The sequence below is a fragment of the Paramormyrops kingsleyae genome, chromosome 25 (genome assembly GCF_048594095.1).
Source record: "Paramormyrops kingsleyae isolate MSU_618 chromosome 25, PKINGS_0.4, whole genome shotgun sequence".
NCBI classification, from domain to species: Eukaryota; Metazoa; Chordata; class Actinopteri; order Osteoglossiformes; family Mormyridae; genus Paramormyrops; species Paramormyrops kingsleyae.
The window spans coordinates 34,017,346-34,042,994 of record NC_132821.1 but is presented as its reverse complement, the minus strand read 5'-3'; the positions used below and the strand labels follow the sequence as shown (position 1 = coordinate 34,042,994).

General features: G+C 42.1%; 1 protein-coding gene across 1 annotated transcript in view; it reads right to left on the bottom strand.

Annotated features, from left to right (window-relative positions):
- Window positions 1-5,796: 5,796 nt before the first annotated feature.
- Window positions 5,797-25,649, bottom strand: part of LOC111842590 (up-regulator of cell proliferation-like) — a 38,272-nt gene continuing 18,419 nt past the window's right edge. Inside the window, exon 3 of the mRNA XM_023809325.2 lies at window positions 5,797-10,945. Coding sequence (XP_023665093.2) covers window positions 6,234-10,945 — 4,712 coding nt within the window. The 3' untranslated portion in view covers window positions 5,797-6,233. The remainder of the gene's footprint in view (window positions 10,946-25,649) is intronic.

The window sequence follows — 25,649 nt, the reverse complement described above, 5'->3', positions numbered from 1 at the left end:
TTTGCCTCATATTGACACATTTGCCTCATATTGATTAATTTGCCCCATTTGCCACATTTGCCTCATATTGACACATTTGCCTCTGCCACATTTGCCTCATTTGCCACATTTGCCTCTTTTGCCACATTTGCCACATATTGACACATTTGCCTCATATTCAGTGCTTGAAGTGGGCCGGAACGCAGCGGAACGCAGTTCCGGAACTTCTGTATTTTCGTCTTTTGGGTTCCGCCACTTTTTTCTGCTTTCCGGTACTTACTGAAACTGATCCGATGCAGCGACAGTGGCCCGAGAAAATTAGAGTTCCTGCACTTATTTTTTCACACTTCAAGCACTGCTCATATTGACACATTTTCCTCATTTGCCACATTTGCCTCATATTGACACATTTTCCTCATTTGCCATATTTGCTTAATATTGACACATTAGATGGAGTCAGTATCATGGACCTGTACTACTGCTAAGAATTGCCAGTGATCAGAGAAGTTTCTGAGGGACACAGTTTAACTCTCAGTGAGTAGTGGTGCCCTCCTGTACTTCACTAGTCTGATGAGCCATCGCCACGGTCGCTGCAGTATTTTTTTTCCCCACTAGGCTGCCCTGTGAAAAAGCAGCAGCATGCTGGGAAAAGGAGAATTGATTCAGCAAAGGTTTGTAAAAGGCCCAGAACAGGCCTTTCTCTTCACTTCCTGAGCCGTCCAGGACGTTTCTTGCCTGCTCTGTGCACAGGCTTGTGAGTACAATCGGGCTGAATGGGGGCCACAGACAGCCGGCTGGCATTCAGGCCCTGGCACAGATCCGGACGGATTACTGCCGTCACCATCAATCAGCGCTGGTGAAAGGGCTGTCTTTTCAGGTGGCATAAACTGCTTTGGTACAACACGCCATTAGCGGGGAGCTGACGGCTTTTCGAAGGAGGGACTCTGGGGAAGGGCTTTCCTATGAATGGTGAGGAGTATGCATGGGTAAGGACAAGCTAGCTAGGGGTTAGCTTAGCTGGCTGCATTTTTCCAGTCTAAGTTAGCCTTAGCGATAAGGACAAGCTAGCTAGGGGCTAGCTTAGCTGGCTGCATTTTTCCAGTCTAAGTTAGCCTTAGCGATAAGGACAAGCTAGCTAGGGGCTAGCTTAGCTGGCTGCATTTTTCCAGTCTAGTTCACCTTAGCGATAAGGACAAGCTAGCTAGGGGTTTGCTTAGCTGGCTGCATTTTTCCAGTCTAAGTTAGCCTTAGCGATAAGGACAAGCTATCTAGGGGCTAGCTTAGCTGGCTGCATTTTCCAGTCTAGTTAGCCTTAGCATTAAGTCGTGATAAGCATTCTCTGTGAAAACTGAGCTATAAACTGCACACAGTGTTCTCCTCCAGTTTGGTCCGGAGGTGTGTCATACACCCATCGTTTTCCAGCCTTGCTGTTGTGTCAGGAGCCGGTCTGCCAGTGCTCCCTGGAATCCCCCACCGAGTGCATCTGATTCCCAGCTTACAGCTTTCTCCCCTCAGGGATATGGAGGATAAAGGAGATCTGGGCTTAGAACAGCGTGGGTGGTTCTGGTGCGTGAGGCCGCAGGGAGGAAAGCGCTACGCGGGCAAACGGCTTACAGAGGCTAGAGCCCTCTGGAGCCTTTCATGTAGGGGCTTTAAACAAGGGTTTGCATTTTAAAGAGGGGAAATACTGGAGTACAGGACTGTAGCAATTAACAAGGGGACTGTTCTCTAAACTAGACAGTCAAATATATCATTTATTATCCGATAACATCTTTCATCAAAATATAACATACCCCAGTTATCCACTGGAGGAAATCCCAGTGCTGCGGATGTGGATTTGCCTTTTGGTCAATCCTGCATTATGAGGACACAGTTCCCTTTACACAAGTCACACAAAGTAAAAAATAAATATCATTGTAGTCAATAACCCCTTAATCTCAATTTTATCCTTTATTAGTTGTAGTGTAAATTGATATTGATGCACAGTAGTAAGTAATTCTTACTTTGCAAATGTCATTTATTTATATCTATTGCAATGTTAACGCTGTCCAGTATTGTCCAGCTTTGTACAACAAAGTGTAAATATGGAGAAAAATATAAAAACACTTCTGTGAAACAGGAGGAATGCTTTTGTGTCCACCACAGCATTTGAAGGTGTTGCCCATGAAGATGTAAAGAAAAATGAAAGATTCTGACATGACATTTTTACACACATCAGCCAGTGTTGGGGCTTTACTGATGAACCTCTACTGCCATCTGCTGGTAATGAGATGCATCTCTGCAATATTTCAGAATTAAAAAAAAAGCCTGAAAGCACGGAAACTCATTCTGCCATGGTTTGATGTAGTGAACGAATGAATGATTATATGAATGAATGTAACATTTAAGGCAGATAAAACGAGTCAAACAACAAAAAACTTTTTTTTCAATATTCATTTCCAAAACCAAATTGAGAAAACAGATAGCTCATTTTCTGATTTCTACTTGAATGGTTCTGTGTTTGTGAACCTAAAACAATACGATGGAGACACGACAGACTCTTTCGTGACAAGGCTGAGAGAGACGGCTGTGACGTATGATTACAACCAGCTAAAGGAGGAGCCCGTAAGGGACTGGCTAGTCCTGGGAATATCCGACAAATGCACATGCCGCCATCTTTTGGGAGAGAGACTCGCTGCGGAGCTGACAGATGTGTGCAGGAAAGCTTCAGCCCAGGGTAAATGCGACGGCACAATCAACACTGCAGATCACGCAAAATACACATAAGCGCATAAAAGCACTGATTTGTGATAATGAAAGAAATTGTAAATATTGCTATTACCGGACAGCGGTTGATCAGCATATATCAAGATGTCTTCACCAGCCCTATAGGGTCATTCCTGGTGAAGTCCACTTTGCCTTAAATGAGTCTATCATGCCAGTGCAGAGCCCACAACGTACTACTCCAGTGGCTCTCAAAACAGCTGTAAAGGTGGCGTTGGGCAAGCACGAGCAGGAAGGCCATTTAACCTCAGTGACAGAGCCTACACACTGGATCAGTAATATGATGGCTGACTAAATTTGAATCTGCATTGACCTGAAGCTTCTGAACAAGCTTCAAAGAGGTCTCACTACGTCATGCCAACCCACAGATGACGTCCTTTACAAACTGGCCAAAAGCCCATATATTCTCACTGGTGGATGTGCATGATGCTTTCCTGCAGTGTAAGCTCAACTGGGAGAGCAGCTTCCTCACAACGTTCTGGACACCCTGGGGGCGGAAATGGTATCTTAAACTACCTTTTGCTGTGTCCATGGCTCCTGAGCTATACCAGAGGAAACAGCATGAGCTGCTGGCTGGATTAAATGGTGTTGAGCCCATTGCAGACGACATACTGATTGTTGGCTGTGGCGACATGGAAGATGAGGCCACCAAAGTCCATGTTGCAAAGTTCCTCAAAAGGTGTGCAGAGATTAATCAGCTTTGTCACCTATCTGCCCAAATTCATGTCCCGTCTCTTTCATCCAATAGAACTGTGGTGTCCTAACACCCTTGCTTATCCCCTCTTCCGACTATAAAAGGTCACATACACTCACCTAAAGGATTATTAGGAACACCTGTTCAATTTCTCATTAATGCAATTATCTAATCAAACAATCACATGGCAGTTGCTTCAATGCATTTAGGGGTGTGGTCCTGGTCAAGACAATCTCCTGAACTCCAAACTGAATGTCAGAATGGGAAAGAAAGGTGATTTAAGCAATTTTGAGCGTGGCATGGTTGTTGGTGCCAGACGGGCCAGTCTGAGTATTTCACAATCTGCTCAGTTACTGGGATTTTCACGCACAACCATTTCTAGGGTTTACAAAGAATGGTGTGCAAAGGGAAAAACATCCAGTATGCGGCAGTCCTGTGGGCGAAAATGCCTTGTTGATGCTAGAGGTCAGAGGAGAATGGGCCGACTGATTCAAGCTGATAGAAGAGCAACTTTGACTGAAATAACCACTCGTTACAACCGAGGTATGCAGCAAAGCATTTGTGAAGCCACAACACGCACAACCTTGAGGCGGATGGGCTACAACAGCAGAAGACCCCACCGGGTACCACTCATCTCCACTACAAATAGGAAAAAGAGGCTACAATTTGCACGAGCTCACCAAAATTGGACAGTTGAAGACTGGAAAAATGTTGCCTGGTTTGATGAGTCTCGATTTCTGTTGAGACATTCAAAGTCTCGAGTCAGAATTTGGCGTACACAGAATGAGAACATGGATCCATCATGCCTTGTTACCACTGTGCAGGCTGCTGGTGGTGGTGGTGTAATGGTGTGGGGGATGTTTTCTTGGCACACTTTAGGCCCCTTAGTGCCAATTGGGCATCGTTTAAATGCCACGGCCTACCTGAGCATTGTTTCTGACCATGTCCATCCCTTTATGACCACCATGTACCCATCCTCTGATGGCTACTTCCAGCAGGATAATGCACCATGTCACAAAGCTCGAATCATTTCAAATTGGTTTCTTGAACATGACAATGAGTTCACTGTACTAAAATGGCCCCCACAGTCACCAGATCTCAACCCAATAGAGCATCTTTGGGATGTGGTGGAACGGGAGCTTCGTGCCCTGGATGTGCATCCCACAAATCTCCATCAACTGCAAGATGCTATCCTATCAATATGGGCCAACATTTCTAAAGAATGCTTTCAGCACCTTGTTGAATCAATGCCACGTAGAATTAAGGCAGTTCTGAAGGCGAAATGGGGTCAAACACCATATTAGTATGGTGTTCCTAATAATCCTTTAGGTGAGTGTATGTACAAATCGTAATTTTTGTTGCAAACCAAATTGTAAAAGGGGAGATACTATTGGACTAACGGCACCACCTGGTGCTGCCTGTTGTATAGTGAAGGGTTAATGTTTCATTCATTACAACTGATGAAGCCCTTTGTGTAAGAAACATAAAAAATAAATAAATAATAAATAAAACCTGTCAGAGTGAAGCTACTACCAACGGCTCAGTGGGTCTCCGTACACGCAAACGGTGCCCTCCGGCTGTGACCGAGCTGCTACTGACGGCCCAGTGTGTCTCTGTACGCGCAACCGGGAGCCTCCGGCTGTGACAAAGCCGCTACCGACGGCTCAGTGTGTCTCTGTATGCTCAAACGGGGGCCTCCGGCTGTGACCAAGCTGCCCACAAACAGCATATTTTCTCTTTCTTTATTGTGATACACTGTAACTTACAGTGCTGTATTCAAACATGTCTTGAGTGAATTTCATAGGATAGGTTGCATTTTGTAACATTAATAGATTTGAATGTGTAGTACTTTTTTAAAATTTTGATACTTAAGTACAATCCTAAAGAGAATCACACTCCTATATCAGACAAAATCATTGTATCACATGGATTAAGTTATGTTTATTGTGAAACTGCACCCTAAACAATGTTAGTTTAATTTTTATCAGTTTTAAATTATTTTAAGGTCTTTCTTACATCACATCCATTAATAGAGGTTTTTAATCACTTCTCCATTTATTTCATGTTTCAACTGCAGATTTTTTTATTCTTGTTAACCATTGGAAAGTTGAGTGAACAACTATAAATGAAAATATAAGTCAAACAAAACAAGTTTCCTTTATAACATGGAAAGAGTCTGACACCCTAATAAATGGCTGTGTAGTGATGGTATAGTCAACTAGTTAATTGTTTCATCCCGTGAAACAGAGCAGTATTTAATGTCTCTTGTAGAAAGAATGTTTCAAATTTTCTCTGCTGTTATAACTGCTAAAGGAGGTGAATCAAAGATACAACATTTTCTTGCAATAAAGCTACTCAAATGGTGAACATACTGTACATTTATTTGTTAGTAAATAATATTAAGTGTAGTTTTAGTGAATTTTAGGTGAGTAACATACAAATACAGAATATTTCAACATATGCAAAAACTTTTTACTGGCAGTGTATATTATGTAGTAGAAAATCATCACGCTATAAACACTCGTGAAAAAAAAAAAGTGATTACTATTGTATAATGAATATATAATATAATTTTCTAAGCAAGCATCTCTTCCTGTAATTTAAATATCATCACACTCAGTGAGGTCTAAACATTGTCCCTGTTGCAGTTGCTAATTTTGAATAATTATGGATAAGCTAATGTTCTGAAAATCCAAACATTCATGCCTAAAAAAATTCTCTTTGATACTGGAGACTTAAACGTCAGCTGACACACTCTCATTCCTATTTTTTTTGACCACTTCAATTAGCAGTGACATTAGATTTTTATATCCAACTCTTTCACTGCATGTTCTTTTTCCAACAGAAGCCAGTCTGATGGTAGCTCTGCTGGCTTTGCACAATATTTCTCTGCAAACTGATCATTGAACTGTGCAAAGACGTACTTCCAGTAGTTCGAGCCGTTCATGTTGGTGCCAGGCGGTATGACCCACTCAGGGTAAATGCTCTTATACTCCTTATAGGGAACCCACTCTCCATTAGTTTTGCTATTCTTGAATTTTACTTCACTAGCAACTAAATATGAACAAATTTCTGTACATAAGATATTAGTAGATTCCCATCTGTATCGTCCGATTCCTTGGGGGCGGTGAATTGAGGCATAGTGATATTCATGTTCATCACCTCCAGCTTCACATGGGACCCTACAGAATGGACACATCTTCCCACAGCCAAACATCTTGCCGAAGAGCTCATCCTGGGGCTTGAAGGGTAATTTCTCAAGTTTGACACTAATGTCCTCATCCTTCTGGAACTCTGAAATCAAGGACTGTTTCATATCATCTACATCTGACATTAGCCAATTGGCAAACGGCTCTATTGTGACATTGTTCAAGGTCTGGACTTTACTCAAAGCATCAGGGGAAATAATGAGTTTGTCTTCCAAACCTTTGTGGATGTTATCAATGAAATGACGAACATTTTGCCCCCCCATATTCCCTTCAGATATCTTCCCTGCTTCCTGAATAGCTGTTTTTATATGCCACACAATTTCTTCTAAGCGCTTAATCTCCAAGGTTGATAATTTGCAGTCTGTTTTTGAGAAGGTAGTTTTTATTTCGGCAACAATCCAATCCTTGGCAAATTTTTCATAATTTGTAATAAACTGTAGAAATTTCTCAAATTGATGATCTTCAAGCAGCTGTTGGAGAATGGAGTACTGGAAGAAGGTGCGGGTGCTGAATTTCATTGATCTATTTCCAGACTTCATTTTCTCCAGAATATCTGAGCCCAAGTAATCTGCGATGTACTTCCTGACTGAAGGTTGCAGACATTTCTTGGTGAATTCCTCTGCTTTTCTCTGAGTCTGATCTCTCTTATGATAGAGATCCTTAAAGTCTTCACAGTACTGGTCTTTATCTTTCTCCAGGCACTGCAGTGGATCATTGTTTTGGATAAAGTTCTTGTGTATTTGTTTAAATTCCCTTGCTGCAATCCCACATATGTGTATCTTTAGATTGGTTTGCAACCCTACATTTTTAGACAGATCCCGATTTTGTTGAACATAGTCATTGATGACAATCAACATTTCCCTGACATAGGTGCTGTCATAATCCATTTGAGGTGTCTGGGAAACCTTATTGTTAATAAAACTGCGGCATTTTTCAATTAAGTTCTCTGATATTACCTGAATTTCTTGCGACTGGATTATTTTGATTGTTCGCAGAAATTTTTTAAGAAAAGGTTCTTCAACAATAAAAGCCTTTCTCCCACAATCCTCCAAATCACTGACTTCTAACAGAATCTCCATTGCCAAGCTGCCCCTTGTCTCCAGGTCTTTATGTAACATGAGGTAAATTTCTTGACTAACATTCTGTTCCTCTATGCTTCTGAATGGCAGCTCATTTACAACATCATTCCACATCTGTTCAAACTTTTTATCCAGTTGATCATCTGAAAATGTGTCTTTGGATTTCCTACATTTTTCAAGTAACTCAGACACTTTCTCTTCCATCATTTTAGCTTGATTTTCCTTAATCTTCTCCAACTTATTCCTCCCCTTTTTAATGCTCTGAAGTTCTTCTAACCTTCTCATCATTTTGTTCTCTGTTTCCTGCCTCAGACTTTTGATACTGTTTAAAAAGTCTTGCTTGTATCTCTCCACCAGGTAAACATGCTTCTCTGGCTTTTCAAAATATTTAGCCATGTTGTCATTCAATTGCTGTTCAGCTTTAACTAATTCTCGAACTACCTCAGTTTTCTGCTTCATCAGAAAGTCCTCAATGGTCTCAGCTGGCTGTGAGCTCTGGGTCACTGTACCAAAGTTTAACACTTTAGTTTCTGCTTTTACCATCCACTCACGCATCGTTCTGCGGAAGTCCCAGTCCCACTTACTGTACTGCTCACACAGCTTACTGTAAGCTGCAGCTACAATGCTATTGCGGAAACTGAAAATGAAATTCTCATATTTCACTGTCTGCCATAAGCTGCTGGTCCATTCCTGAAACTCTTCCACTGTCTGTGAAGGTCTTTTTTCCTTTAGATTTATCATCATCTTGTCCATTATAGATTTTTTAATCTGCACCACTGCTTCACTGTAGTCTGCACTGACTGGGGCCATGGGGGGGGAGCCTTGCCAGAGGGAGGGGATGTAGAAATTGTCCCTGTCAGAGTATTCGATGATGTCTATAAATTTCATATCCTCACCCTTCTTCTCCATTTTGGCTGCAGCTTGAGTCATGGTGTTGAGTTGGTCCAGAAGAATCTTCCTGTCTCTCATGTTCTTATCATGGGCAGCGACATCAGCCACATTCTGGTGAACAAACAGGCAGTGGGGTTTTTTTCCAACTTCTTTCATGCGGAGAAAGGCATGGATTACAATCTGTAGGATGTCCTGCATTTCTGCACAGTTTTCCATTGGAATATTTATAACTGTGAGGTCACTAAGTCCAACCACTAGTGTAGCTAATTCATTATCATGCTCATAACTGTCAGCCAACTGGGCCAGTTCTGCTGACCTCAGCCCTTCTGTGTCAATGACCATGATGAAGTCACAGCCAAGCTGCTCTCTAAAATCCTCACTTACGCGGACAAGCAGCATGAAAGCACCTCTAGTGCACCGTCCACTGCTGACAGCAAACTGCACCCCAAACATGGTATTGAGAAGAGTGGATTTCCCAGTGCTTTGAACTCCCAGTACAGTGATGACTCGGATCTTCAAGTCCTGTTCCATAGAATGGAGTTCATTCAGCACAGCAGATACCCACTTCAGAGGTATGTAAGAAGCATCTCCATCAACCAGCTCTAAAGGAAATCCTTCCAGCATCATTTCAGCACAGACTTTAGGTAGATCCTTGATCATTTGCATCTTCTGTTTTGAGTGTGGATGTTCTGGTATGGAGATGGCAGACTCATAGAGCTGTCCCAGTTCCCTCAGGAAATGTTCTATGCCCAAGGAGCTACAGGACATCTGATTTTCCAAGTCCAGTATAAGTTCCTTGTTTTTGACATCATTCTCACATACCTCCTTGTAAACCTCTTTGAGGCTAAACACACGATTCCTTGAAAGGTTATCTAGATTGATCCTCATCCACTTGAGGAAATAGGCACGTTCCTCTTTGCAGGTTGATAAACCAGAGATGAAACTCTTTACAGCAGGTGTAATGTCTTTGGTGACCTGCTGTTTCCTGAGTTCTTGTTTATTTCTATTCAGTTCACTCCTGTACATCTGAATATTTTGTGTCCCTGCATTCTTTAGCCTGCACTCCTCTTTCTCCAGTTTAGCCAGTTTCTTTAAGATATCCTCCTGTAATGGTAGCTGGTCCTGCTTGTACTTAGGAATGTCAGTGATACTAGCTGTAATAGCATCAGCTTTCTGATTTGCTTTCTGACAAAGGCCATTGTCTTCATCAACAAGGATCTGAAGCTCACGTGCAACAGCAGACATCTTCTCAATGCTCATTTTGGCACAGTCACCTGAAACAGACTGTCTGATAGTTGACCGAAGTTTGTCAACAAATTGAGCATCATTCATCTGCCTCCCTTTCATGATAATGAAATTAGTATTAAATTTCAGGTCACGAATGCAGTTTCTAAAATCATTCTTATTAACAGTTATTTTCTCTATATTGCAGACTAGGAATAAAGGAGCCATTGAGTCTTGAGGTTTCACTAAGTTGATGTTCTCCTTGAAGTCATCAATGAACACAAAGACAGCTGCTGATGTTTGGCAGAGGAATTTGAAGCCAGTATGATGAGAGTTGATGTCACCCCGAAGATTAGCTACAGCAAGAGGCTCAGTAAAGATGTCACTATTTCCACCAGGCAGATACCAGCTGATTTCCACCATCCCATTAGAAACTTTGCGAGAGATGTTGCCATTCTTCATGTTGCGGTGAATAAATGTGTCATGGTACTGCTGTGGATTGCTAAACACTTGGTTTAGAATATGAGACTTAGACATGCTGATTTTTCCAAGTCTAACAAAAGAGATCATAGGAAGGTCCAGGAGCACAATGCTGTTCTCTTCAAATCCTCTGCACTCCAGCAGGGAATGTGGTCTGTAGCTCTTTACAATGTCCCTCAAGGCCCACAGCATCAAAGTGCACTGCTGAGTATCACAGTTGGGAAGAAGCAGTGGAACTGAAAACTGGCACACAGACATTTTTAAAGCCATCTCCTGCTGGAGGAGGCCATTTGAGCACAGGAACAGAGCGGTAATCAGGTCAAGAGGGTTGATGTTATCATCACTTGCTTCAGCCTCCCATAATTCATTGAAATCCTCGTCAAAGTCCTGAGCTGAGTTTCCTTTCATGGCTGTATCATCAGTGTAACTGACATCTCTTGCCATTACATTCACCCTAAATAGTTTTTGGAGAAACTGCCAACATACTGAACTCAGGGACTGAATGGGTTCATCTGTACAGCTTATGTTTTTCTCATTTATCTCTAGAATAGCAGTCAGACTTAATTTTTTTCCCTTCAGGTAATCCATCGTTCCCAAGTGAGACACCAGCTCTTCCAGAAGCATTTCTGTAAAGAAAATATAAATTTGTTAATATTCTTTTAGCAACTAAAATATCTCATTGGAAAACTTCTAGAGAGAGGGAAGTAACTGATTAAATGATAGTAAAATTACATTCACTTAGTAGCATAATGGGACCTATATCAAAATGTGCAGGTTCACATCTGAGTAAATTAATCAAGCCATACAGCCAGCACAAACAGTTTTAAACAAATTATTAATACATTTTATATTCTATTTGAGACTGTGGGAGGAAATACTAAGAAAATCACACAAATATGGTGAATCCAGTGTTATGTGGCTCAGCCAGTTAAGACTGGCCAGTAATCAGAAGGCTGCCAGTTCAAATCCCAGGGTCCCATCAGCAAGACCCTTAACCCCCCAATTTCCCCAGGGACTGTCTGACCCAGCTTTCAGCTGTATGTCACTGTGGATGAAAGTGTCTCCTAATTAAAGTGTAATTGTCCATTTACAAAGAACACGAGGTGTAATGAGTTAACAATAATATGAGCCCTGGGCCCCCTCCAGCTGCAAACCTCACATGTATGCAAATCATTGGTGAGGATTAAGTTGCTGATGTCAAGCATATTACATAAACTAACCACTTTTATCCTACTTTTATGTTTGTCATTTTTCTGTATACAATGTCATTATGGTGGGAGTCGTAGCACAAAAAAATGGTACAATACTTAAAATAATTTTGAAATGTAATAGTTTGTAATGTTTTTAGTCCAACTCTGCTGTTGAGATGTATATTTAATGAAAAAAGCATGTTTGTGGAATTTGATAACAACTGCACTGCATGACGGGTAGGATATATGGAGGCTTCTTAAATTTCATATTGTGCAACTAGTGTAGGCAGGTCCTAGGTGTGAATTTAGAGGGGGGGGGCATGGTCTATTTTTGCCCCAGGGCCCAGTGTACAGTTGTTCCACCACTGAGCCCGAGTACAAAAAGGGCAAATGTGCAGAATCTTTCCAGTGTCAACACACACCTGTGGTTTTTGCAGGACTGCCTATATAACTTCTGTTTGGGGGGGGGGGGGGGGGGCTCACAAATAATCCTTTACAGGGTGTCCGCGCGGTAGTAAAAGGTAGTAAATGAAATCAGACAAAATTAAGGCCCTTGAAAGGTATTAAAAGGTAGTAAATGGAATTTGACTTGGTAGTAAATTTTTCATCATCCACCTCAATATATCATGAGTTTCCCCATTTGTCTACGTGTTTTAACTTAATCTAATTAAAAAATATATAATATACCTGGTATAATATACCAAAAGAACCTTATGAAAAAGTTTAAAATCAAAGTCCCGTTTCCCTCGCCCGGACTAGGGTCACCGGGGCCCCACCCTGGAGCCAGGCCTGGGGGAGGGGCCCGTTGGCGAGCGCCTGGTGGCCGGGCCTTGGCCCGTGGGGCCCGGCCGGGCACAGCCCGAAAGAGGCACACGGGACTGTCCCCAGGTGGGCCCACCACCCGCAGGGGGAATGTCAGGGGTTCGGTGCTTTGTGGATCGGGTGGCAGCCAAGGGAGGCCCTGGCAGTCCGATCCCCGGCTGACAAAACTGGCTTTCGGGCCATGGAGTGTCACCTCTCTGGTGGGGAAGGAGCCTGAGCTTGTGCGTGAGGTTGAGAGGTATCGACTAGATATAGTCGGGCTCACCTCAACACATAGCTTGGGTTCTGGAACCAATCTCCTGGAGAGGGACTGGACGCTCTTTTACTCTGGAGTTGCGGCGGGTGAGCGATGCCGGGCTGGGGTGGGGCTATTGGTGGCCCCGCAGCTCGGTGCATTAACAACGGAGTTTACCCCGGTGAACGAGAGGGCTGTTTCCCTGCGCCTTCGGGTCGGGGATAGGTCTCTGACTGTCATCTGCGCTTATGCACCGAATGTCAGTTCGGAGTACCCGGCCTTCTTGGATTCCCTTAACGGTATGCTATTTGGTGTGTCGCGGGGGGATTCCATCGTTTTGCTGGGGGACTTCAACGCTCACGTGGGCAATGACAGTGTGACCGGGAAGGGGGTGATTGGGAGGAACGGCCTCCCTGATCTGAACCCGAGTGGTGTTCTGTTATTGGACTTCTGTGCAATGCATGGTTTGTCCATAACGAACACCATGTTCGAGCATAAGGGTGTCCATAAGTGGACATGGTACGAACATGCCCGGGGCTACAGGTCGATGATCGATTTTATAATCATATCATCTGATCTGCGGCCTTCAGTCTTGGACACTCGGGTAAAGAGAGGGGCAGAGCTGTCAACTGATCACCACCTGGTGATGAGTTGGCTCAGGTGGCGGGGGAGGAAGCCGGTCAGACCTGGTAGACCCAAGCGCATAGTGAGGGTATGCTGGGAACGTCTGGCAGAGGCCCCTGTTCGCTGGAGCTTTAACTCGTGCCTCCGGCAGAATTCCAACTACATGCCGGGGGAGGTTGGGGACATTGAGTCTGAATGGACACTGTTCCGGACCTCCATTGTGGAAGCGGCCGTACGGAGCTGTGGCTGCAGGGTGGTCGGTGCCAGTCGTGACGGTAACCCCCGTACCCGATGGTGGACACCAGAGGTGAGGGGGGCCGTGAAGCTGAAGAAGGAGGCTTACCGGGAATGATTAGCCCGGGGGTCTCCGAAGGCAGCTGACAGGTACCGGTGGGCCAGGCGGAACGCAGCTCGGGCGGTCGTAGATGCAAAAACCCGGGCGCGGGAGGAGTTCGGTGAGGCCATGGAAAGTGACTTTCGGTCTGCCTCAAAAAGGTTCTGGCAAACCATACGGAGTATCAGGAGGGGGAAGCAGCTCCTTGTTCCTACTATTTATAGTGGCGGGGGGGTGCTGTTGACCTCACCTGGGGACATCACCCGGAGGTGGAAGGAGTACTTTGAGGACCTTCTCAACCTTGCCTCAGATACATCTACGCACATTGCCTTTGAGACATCTGAGGGCACAGAGCCCGAGGGTGCTGGGGGGGGCTTGCACATCACTGGGGCTGAGTTGGCCAGGGTGGTTAAAGAGCTCCGTGGTGGCCGGGCCCCGGGGGTGGACGAGATCCGCCCGGAGTACCTGAAGGCCCTGGATGTTGTGGGGCTGTCGTGGCTGACACGCCTTCTCAAGTGCGTGGAGGTCAGGGACGGTGCCGCTGGATTGGCAGACCGGGGTGGTGGTCCCCTTATTTAAGAAAGGGGATCGGAGGGTGTGTTCCAACTACAGGGGGATCACACTTCTCAGCCTCCCTGGGAAGGTCTATTCTGGGGTACTGGAGAGGAGGGTGAGATCGATAGTTGAATCTCGGATTCAGGAGGAACAATGCGGTTTTCGTCCTGGTCGTGGAACACTGGACCAGCTTTATACCCTTGCAAGGGTACTGGAGGGGGCCTGGGAGTTTGCCTATCCAGTCTACATGTGTTTTGTGGATTTGGAAAAGGCTTGTGACCGGGTTCCCCAAGGTACTCTGTGGGAGGTGCTTCGAGAGTATGGGGTCCGGGGTCCGCTGTTGTGGGCGATCTGGTCCCTGTACGAACGGAGCAGAAGCTTGGTCCGCATTGCCGGTAATAAGTCGGACGTGTTCCCGGTGCGTGTTGGGCTCCGCCAGGGCTGCCCTTTGTCATCGGTCCTGTTTATAATATTTATGGACAGGATTTCTAGGCGCAGCCAGGGTGTTGAGGGTGTCCAGTTTGGTGGCCTCAGGATTGCCTCGCTGCTTTTTGCAGACGATGTCGTCCTGTTGGCTTCATCTGCTGGGGATCTCCAGCATGCACTGGGGCGGTTCGCAGCCGAGTGCGAAGCGGCAGGGATGAGGATTAGCACCTCCAAGTCCGAGACCATGGTTCTCAGCCGGAAATGGGTGGTTTGCCCTCTTCGGGTTGGGGAAGACGTACTGCCTCAAGTGGAGGAGTTTAAGTATCTCGGGGTCTTGTTCACGAGTGAGGGTAGGCGAGATCGGGAGCTGGATAGACGAATCGGAGCGGCGTCTACAGTTTTGCAGGCGCTTAACCGGTCCGTCGTGGCTAAGAAAGAACTGAGCCAAAAAGTAAAGCTCTCGATCTATTGGTCCATCTTTGTCCCTACCCTCACCTATGGTCATGAGCCGGAGAGGTTTTCCGTGCATGTCCTACAGGGAGGAGGCCCCGGGGCAGGCCCAGGACTCGCTGGAGGGATTATATCTCTCGGCTGGCCTGGGAACGCCTCTGTGTCCCCCCCTGAGGAGCTGGTGGAGTTAGTTGGAGAGAGGGAGGTCTGGGTGCCTCTCCTGAAGCTGCTGCCCCCGCGACCCGAACCCCGGACAGCGGTAGATAATGGATGGATGGATGGATGGTTAATATACGTGCTAGCAGGACCTGAGTCGGAATTAATAGCCTATCAGAGTGACACTGACGCCATTTCTCCGCCTTTTACCTCAGTTGAGCCAGGGTGATCTAACGTGTTGATATTAGGAGACCCTCTGAAATTAGCTAGTAGCCACTTGGCGGTGAAATGGGGAAATGTAAGTTTTCTAAAAGTTGGCTTGATAACCCGTCATTTAAAGACTGGCTTAAGCCGGTCATGGGAAATGACCCGAAAGCATTCTGCAGTATATGCAAAAAAAACAAACTCTAAACCTAACCTGGAATGGCGTTTCCGCGATCAAATCTCACCAAAAATCCGCCAGTCATCAGCAGCGGATTCTCGTGCGCGGAGAGCAGTTCCCTATGTCGTTGTTCGGTGATACTACATGGACCGGTGGCTTGTACTATGAAAGGGGTTGAACCAAATCAGATTTAACCCAGAGTTAATTTGCGAACGCGGGGTTCACAAAATCAGGTTGTCTCAATCGGTGCTAATCAGTACTACGACGCCAGTTAAGAAGTTGATTTGTTAAATCGGTGTTAACTGCATTGGAGTTTGTGTGTGTTCACATATATAGAGCACGTTCAGCAGCGCAAGGCACCGTTTGACTCATAGCGCGATCTCCATGTTTCACAGAGGAAGACTGCTTGCTAATTATGCAGGATTATGAGGAGCTTATATCAACGCTGCAAAGTCTGATACCACTGCAAGCAGGCTTGTTGACAACATATTGCCGACTGAGTAAATGCATAAGTACATTTTCACGGTCATAAAACATGGTATAAAATATCTCACGACCAAGTATTAGACTATGAAGTGTTTTCTGAAAAGAATTGAAATACTGTTAATAATTACAGAGGCTAACAGAAGCGACACAATTCAGAAGTCACCTATTATATGCTGCTAAGTAATGTAATGCTCCCTGAAGTTCCATTACTGTAATGTTACTCATAATGTAAACCTAATGTTAACAATAACTTAACTGATCCGATTTCAAATGCAATAGTAGTGGAAAGCGTACGTGGCAGCAACTCAACATGAAATATAAAAACATCATGTCAAGTGGTAGGGCTATGTATTTATATTTCTACTCATTATGAAAGATTTGTTGTGTCTAGCCTCCACTTATAATAGCGTGTTTCTATGTTTTACAGCTAATAAGAAAAAGGTGTCTTAAAATTACACTTAATAGAAGGTGAGCCATTGTTTAACAAAGAAATGATTTACAACAGGACAAAACAGAAGCATATGTGTAGTGAGAAAACGACTAGGAACCTCTGACAGCGGTTAAGTTAGCGTCATATTCATATTCAGTTTTCTGGCTTTAATAACTTTTAACGGAAGTAAGGTGGGGGCGTTTTTAATGACAGAATTGTAATGTCCAGTACACAGACATTGATGCACACCAATTATTTTTGCGCTTCAAACTATTTCGTGATTTGTGCAAAATTGTGTTAATAGCTAATATTATAGGTGCTGTCAGCTGTAATGACATGGTGGTTTGCATTTTGGGCTCATGGCGATTGTTGCACACCCCTTTGTTTCCCAGATTGCTTTACCTACGAATTTTAATTTTTGAATGTTCGAATGTATCCATATAATGTGCATAATACATGAATGGGTTAATAACTTTAAAACTAGACAAGACACATCCAGTGGAGTGTGCTTTGATCAGTGGACAAAAGGTAACAATGCACACCCCTTGGGTTTTCAGAATAACCTTCTCTCTAACAGTTATTAATACATTGTATGCATATTATATGGCATTGCTCCATTTCATACATATAGACAGAGAGAGCCCCTCACGATTTGGGCGCTAATGTCATACAGATCATCCAGGTACGCCGGCATTGTCTTCGAGGAAATTGTAGTTGGAGGGGCGCTGTTCATATAGGGCTGGCTTACGCAGAAACCTCGACATAACCAAGAACAAAAACTGCTCGGAGCAGGTTAGAGACTTAGCGTAAATTGCCATAGCAGCATGCCTTGAGTAAAACCTACCCACCTTTCATCGGGTTAATCGCGAAGGTACACCACACGTCATGAAGTTACTCGCAAAGTTACTCCAATAAGCCAGTAACCCCGCTTCGTAGTACAGGCCACGGGGCAAATGCAAACATAAGGTCAGCTACGAGCACAAACATTGCCATCACACCACCTCAGCAGCAAACTAGTGCGATAAGCACCAAAATGGCTACAGCAGACAGACAGCAGACCTTACTGTCACCGTCGGCTCAGAGCTGAAGTACTCTGGTGCCTGAACACAGCAGCTAGCCATCATTTGTACAATTTGAATGAGGGTATTGGGGAACTATTCGGAAGCATGTTCACTGACTCCGATATAGCTAAAAGTTTCGCATATGGCAAGGATAAGACTGCATACATGATTCGGTTCAGCATTGCACCACATTTTAAGAAATTACAAGTAAAATTGTTAAACTTCTCTCAAGATTTATTTTGGGACACGTTCAAACTTTTATCTCACACTGCATCAACCAGTAAATACCAATGGTTACCACCCATTAGCATTCCAAAGACTCTGGACAGTTTTTTAATCTACAGTGTAAATTATTGTTACATGTTACCTCGTGATGAAATAATTCACTACTTTACTGTGTGTGTATGAGAATGTGTGTGTCTTATTGTGTGTGTCACATGACACATACAATTTTCTTAATGTTTATGGCTGTTGGCAAGTATCCTTTGTTTTAAGAAATGTGAAGTTGACTTTATTAGGTGGGGTTAAGGGTTATGGTTTGGATAACCCAAGGGCTAGAGTTAAGGTAAGGACAAACGAAACTGAACTGACACTACAAAAAAACAAATATTTAATGACAATACTTAATAACAGTTAAACATAAACTTACCTAATATCTATGATGAGTATGAAGATTTAACCCCCCCCCCCCCCCCAAAAAAAAAAGGCAGCTGTCCGATTGTTGGTAGTAAAAAATATTGTGGAGATAGTAAAAAAGGTAGTAAATTCAACTCTAGGATTCCTGCATAAACCCTGCCTTTAACCACATCAGAAAAGGCAGCTGGGTGATCAGGAAACTCTAAATTGCACACTGTCTCTGATTTTGTATTAGTGTATGTCCTGTGATGGATTAGCATCCCATCAAGAATAAACTACGTCTCATGTCCGATCCTTTTTTAATAAACACTTGGCTCACTGTAAACCTGTACTACATTTGGAAGATGGATGGATGAGTGTTTCCCGTAGGTTTACAGCTTTTGGGGGGGGGGGGGGGGGGGCATACAGACACCGACAGGATTCATGGTGTTCATGTGTTTCTTTTAATGACAGCAGTCAATATAAAAAATAAATATAAAATATAAAAATATTTTAAAAAGCAGTTCTTTTTGTCTGCTGTTCAGGTGGTTAACGTGTGCTCTGTCCGCTGGTGGGAGTGTTTGCACGTTTGTGTGTGCGCGCATCGGGGCGGAACTCTGCCATGCGTGATACAGAGAGCAGAGGAGAATTGCAAACGCGTGACCGTGTAGAGAGAAAACTGACAAGCTGTTGTGTAAATAAGATAAATAACACAAGGCTATTTAGTTTGTTTAATAAAAGGACACCTGTTCTATATGAAAGGTAACCTAAAATTACTTCTGTTGTGATCTGGTGCTATATGGAAAATAAAATTAAACTTGACCTTCAAGGGGGGGCATTGGGGGGGGGGGGGGGGTAATATAATGGTAGGGGAAATACTGAATGAAACAATAACAATAATATGAGAACATATGATCACACTACAGTAGATCTCATGCTTCTGTGTTCAGTTCAAGACAAACTGATGCATGTGTAATATTCTGTATCCCAATCGAAACTGGGAATGCAGACATTCAACACCTTATCCTGCTCAGGGTCACAGGGAGCCTGGATCCTGTCCCATGTAGCACAAAGCTGGGTACAAACTGGATGGGATAAGCACATACAGTGCTCAGCATAAATGAGTACACCCCCTTTGAAAAGTAAGATTTTAATCGATATCTCAATGAACACAATAACAATTTCCAAAATTTTCACGAGGAGTTTTGAAGAACACTTGATTAACTCCATAACATGAAATTAAGGTTAATAATAATAACTTCAGAATTCCCCATAGACGTCCAGTTGGGTTCAGATCAGGAGACAGACTTGGCCACTGAATCACTTTCACCCTGTTCTTCTTCAGAAATGCAACAGTGGCCTAGGCTGTGTGTTTTGGATCATTGTCAAGTTGGAAAAGTGCACGATGACCAAGGGCATGGAGTGATGGTAGCATCTTCTCTTTCAATATAGAGCAGTACATCTGTGAATTCATGACACCATCAATGAAATGCAGCTCCCAGACCCCAGCAGCACTCATGCAGCCCCACATAAGGACCCTGCCGCCACTATGTTTCACTGTAGGCACCATGCATTCTTCTTCACCTTTGTGACGCCATACAGTTTTGAAGCCATCAGTTCCAGAAACATTTACCTTGGTCTCGTCACTCCAGAGTATGGAGTCTCAGTAGTCTTTATCTTTTTCAGCATGGGCCCTAGCAAGTTCTAGACGGGCTTTTTGTGTGTGGGCTTTAGGAGAGGCTTCCTTCCATTCCTCTGCAGTGTGCGCCGTATTGTGTCACGGGAAACAGTTACTCCAATTTGGCTTTCGCCTTCTTTAGCTAACTGAAGTGAACTTGCATAGCGATTTTCTTCAACCCTTCTCATCAGAAGACGCTCCTGTCGAGATGTTAACTTCCATGGATGGCCTGGACATCTCTGTGAGATGGTTACACTTCCATCTTTCTTACATTTTTGGATCACTTTTGCTGCAGAATTCTGACTGATATATAAAGCTTTGCTGATGTTCTTGTAGCCCTCACCTTTTTTGTGTAAAGAAATGATTTCCTTTCTCAGGTTTTGTGACATTTCTCTTCCGTGTGGTGCCATTGCTGACAGCATGAAATGGGAAGGGTTTTTATTTGTTAAGTAATGCCCTTTTATAGTCACCTGTCTGCTAGACACCTCTCAAAAGAATAATTAGACTCACATGTGGTTGAAATCTTGTTAACCTGAATTTTGTAGTCTTCAGTTTGACTTTTCTCCTAAGACTTTAATTGGGGTGTACTCATTTTTGCAACATGAGCATGAATGATTTTGTTAGGAAAATCACTTTTTTATGTGTGCAAATGAACAAATCTTGTTTGCTATCAATGGCTTACATTTGTGGGAGTATTTTGTAGTAGGGCTGCAACAACTAATCGATTTAATAGATTAAAATCGATTATTGAAATAGTTGTCAACTAATTAAATAATCGATTAGTTGAGTCTACGTTATTACACGCATAAGTACAGTAGCTACCTCCTAATTTGGGAGTAGTAAGCTAACCGAAGCCGCGGTGGCAGTAAAGTACCATTAAGCTGGATGCCAACCGCCATAAAAGAAAAAGGTGACGAGAACCAATGGCATGCCTTCAGTAGCTTACGTGATGTATTCTGGGAGAATTGGAAAAAACGTTTAAAAAATGGTGGAGGCGGACACAGCAGAGTCTTGTTTTAATTCTGCCAGAATTTGACGATAATTAGCTGAAATTAGGTCGGAGAGACACTGAAGTATTATGTGACGTTGTGGAGTTTTTGGATTATTTTATGCAATTATTCAGATTACTTAACGCAAATCCTTCATTCAGTGGTGTAGTGGAGGGTAAATGCAGATAAACGCCATTTACGCACCTTTTAAATTTACAAAACAGCGTTTACTCACCTTTTTTTAGATCACTAATGTTAAGGATATAGTTACCCACCATTTTTACAGCAGTGCATATAGTCTACCCACCTTAAATTTCTTACCACTACACTGCTTCATTTCTTCATGATAGAAATTTATTTAATTAAATTTCAAATGTTGTAGTAATGTTGTAGTAAGACCAGTTTTTGAAGGTCTCGATCTTGTCTTTGAATCAGCCGTATTTGTACTCGTTCTTGTCATGGACTCGGGATTTTATTTATATTAACTCAAATCGAAATCGCGACTTGAAACAACGCAATTAGCAAATCGCAAAGGCTGCGATTTAGGACATACATTACACAGCACGTCGGACCCAGGGTTTAAAACTGTTGTAAGAATAGTTTTCCAAACTCATACCATGCTCCCTATGTGACAGTCGTTCTCACCAATCACAAGCGCCGTGCTCCTTATGTGACAGTTATGGTCACCAATCGGAAGTGGCCCAAGGGAGTCACCCCTGAGTGCAGTGTGGACGATGGGGCGGGGTGACATATTGGGGCGGGGCGACACGTGTCGCTCCGCCCATTTTGTGAGTGCGGGCGGTCATTGTAGCTGTCAATCACTTATTCTGAATTTTAAACGCGACTAGAAACTTTCACAGAAATAGCAGGAGAAAGAGGAAGCTGCAGTTCGGTCACAATAAGGCGGTGGAAAAACATATGGGGTAACCATGTTTTTCACTACAGTTTTATTGCATTTTTACTAGTGGTATGAGATAGATTTTTATGTAGCGGTGAATAAAAGTTAGTATTAGTAAGGAGAATGATGCAATACAGTATGGCCGCAGTCATCCCTGTTAACTAGTGTTGAGCGACCCCGAACTATAAAAAGTTCGGGTCTGTACCGAACTTTACGGTTTTTGGTACTTACATATATATATTGTATAATGTTTTTGGATAATGTATTTTCTATTATTAAATTATTTCTCGATATCGCGCAGGTTTCACTGATAATACTGCATCACAGTTATCATGAAGCACTACACTGTTTTAACGAAGGCTGAATGCAAGGTTCTTCAGGAATCGGTTGCAGAAAGATGCCCGTTTTGTAAGTGTTGAGTATTCTGTACATTTTTTCCCTGTTTCAGAACTTTATAGTAGTGATAACAGGTGTTTTCATTTGTTGCTGCAGTGTTTTCAAGTCACATCTTCTGCCACTGCTTTGTTCTTTACATTTTTCAGTGGTTTTCACCAAGGCTACAGGCTATACTATGATGTATTGTGTGGGCTAGTACAATATTCTGGAAATAATTTGTGTGTCTTAGTGTATGTGTGTGTAACAGCATATGTACATTTTACAGATTATGAAACCAAAGGAGAGAGAAATATATTTTCTTGACCCTGTTGATAAAGGAGCATTTGGACAGTACATTGACACATACAGGTTTATGACGTGTTCAGCATGTGTTCAAAGATTACAGTGGTTCTGTTTTAAACTGCAATCTCTTTTCTTTTTCTGTTCCCTGTTGAACTTCAATGTTCTGTTCAGTTCGCAGGCAAGTTCTGTCAGATGGTCTACATAGTGATAGACATAGGAAAGTGACACCTAAGGTCAAAGCTAAAACAGGTGCAATTGTTTGTTGCATATTAAATACTCAATGCAAGACATATATGAAAGAGAGGGATATTCTCCTTAAAAAAAATTTAAAATCTGGCCTTGCAACCGATAGACAAAAATTTACATCAATGAGAAATAAAACGACTAGTGCACTACGTAAAGCCAAAGCGAACTTTTACTTGAATATTATTAAAGATGCAAATGGCAATGGGAAAATTATATGGCAAAACATACGCAAATTATTAGGTAAGCAGTTTGTAAGGCCCAACGATAGATTAGAATTAAAGGTAAATAACATATGGATAGTTAATCCGACAGAACTTGCAAGTGAATTTAACACATTCTTCATTAATTCTGTTAACGAAATAAGCTTAAGGTTTGGTATATCAGAAATAGTTCGTAAGTCTCCCGACCGCGAAAAACAGACCTTTAATATCGAACAAATTACCGACCTCGAAGTCGCAAATATGATCGAATCAATGAAACCCTCTAAAGCCAAAGATGTATATGGTATGGACACTTGCTTTCTAAAAACTCATAAAGATCTTTTAGTGTGCCCAATAACAAATTTAATAAATTTATCGATTAAAATGGCGACAGTTCCGGCAGCCTGAAAGGTCGCGGTGGTCTCACCGATTTTTAAATCTGGAGACAAAACGAACATTTGTAACTACCGCCCGATCAGTATTCTCCCTGTAATATCTAAGGTTGTAGAAAAATGGATTGCAAAATCTCTAAATAAATATCTCAACGACCATTCGTTTTTACACCCTATGCAGTTTGGATTTCGCCAGAATCATTCCACGGAGACAGCAAACAGTGTCTTTGTGGAGAAAGTGAAATCCTTACTTGACAACACCACTTGTGTTGGTGCAATTTTTTTGGACTTTAAGAAGGCGTTTGATACAGTGAATCATCAAGCACTTCTGTCCAAGTTATCCCATTATAACTTCTCTGAAAACGCATTGACCTGGTGTAAATCATATCTCTCCAATAGAAGACAGTGTGTAAGAGTGGGAAATGCATTGTCATCATACCTTCACTGCCCAGTAGGGGTCCCACAGGGCTCCATTTTGGGACCGATAATGTTCTCTTTATATATAAACGACTTGCCTAATATATGTCAAAGAATACATGTACAAATGTATGCCGATGATGCTGTTATTTTAACATCTGCTAAAAGCACACACGAGGCCTCTTCCATTCTTACATTAGCTCTAGCGAACGCTCAGCAATGGCTTCAGCAATCCTGCCTATTATTAAATGAAAAGAAAACAGTCGTAATGATGTTCACTAAAAAACCTATACAATTGGAGCGGTCAAAGGTATTCCTGGGAGAATCTGAATTGGACATTGTACGAGAGTTTAAGTACTTAGGCATCACCTTGGATCAGACATTATCTTATAAAAAACATATAAAATTAACAGCCAATAAAATTAAATTTAATTTGAATAATTTTAGACAAATTAGACCATCAATGTCATTAATCTCTGCAAAAATGTTTTTACACTCTATGATATTCTCACATATAGATTATTGTACTACAATTTGGTCCTTCACTAAAGACACAATGTTAAAACCATTAGAGATATTATTCAAAAAAGCTATAAAAATTCTTGATCAAAAGCCTATGTCGTTCCATCATTGCAAAATCCTAGAAAAATACGATCTGCTTAATTTTGAAAATTTTATAAATTTTAAAAACTGTTGTCTAATTTATAGAGTACTGAATGGACTAGCTCCTTCCCCACTTACTACATATATTAAAAAAAAACAGATATAGGTTATGGAACTAGATTCGGTTCTCGAGGAGAGCTTCAGATCTCTTATAGGAAAACAACTTTTGGACAAACGGTTTTATCAGTTAGAGGGAGTCATTTCTGGAATAACCTCCCGAAAAATATTAGAGAATGCCCAACCTACAGCACTTTTAAAAAACATCTTAAATTACATCTTAAAAGTACTCAGTTGTGCTGTCATTTTTAATTTTAATTTTTTTTTTTTTTGTGTGTGTTTGTCATAATTTTCTGGATGATTTCATGTCGTCTTTGTATGTCATGTTTTCTTATGTAGGGACTACAGATGTAAACTAGCGATTGTGCTACAATCTGGCTCATTTACAAGCATTACTTGATTATGTCATTGTAGTGTTTGTTCATTAATGTGCATTGTCCCAAAAAAAATAAAGAGATTAAAGAGATATTCTAACAAACCCATGTGTTTTATAATCATGTGTAAATGGTTTCATCTTTACAGGAAAATAGCAAAGTACATTCATAATGATGAATGGACTGAAAGAACTATGGATTCATTTGAAGTAAAGTATTTTGTAACTTTCATTCATTTTACTGAATTGGGATGATGAGCTGTATTTATTAAGTTGTACTCATCCAAATCTAACAGAGAATCCCAAAACAGATGGGAGACACTGACTGTGGACTCTTCATTTTGATAGTAGGTTCATAGAGTGACAACTGATAGTTATTATTTTAACAATTTCTTTGAAACTTTCCCTTTGAATACTCTGACAGTATACCATGTATATTGCTTTGGGGCTGCAGTTTGATTTTGAACAAGTAAGTATTTTTTTGTTATTTTGTTTAAATTATTGTGCATGTGTTTATGCTTATTTATACCATTGTTCATTATTTTTCATTTAGTTTGTTCATTATTTCATTCTCAGGATGACATGCCCATGATCAGAAGATGGTGGTGTGCTCTTCTTATAGACAACTTCTCTTTGGAAATGTATGTTTCATTTTTTTCATGCTTGTTACCATGTTGGTTTGAACTATAACAACATTAACCTTTTTGATTTGTGGTGTTTTAATACAAGAACACATGAGAGACAAACAGCTGCTCCACGTCTCTCCAAAAGACAACGCCTAGAGAAGTTCAGTGACACTGGTAAAAGCGATTTTGAAAAGCCATGCACTTTTAAAAAGTATAAAATAGTATGTGATGTGTATTGAAAATCTTTATATAATAATTCAGATGCAGAACAATTTCTGAATGTACTTGTTCTCATTGTGGTGTTACATAAGTTATTCTCACTGTAATTATATTTGTCTTAAATCTCT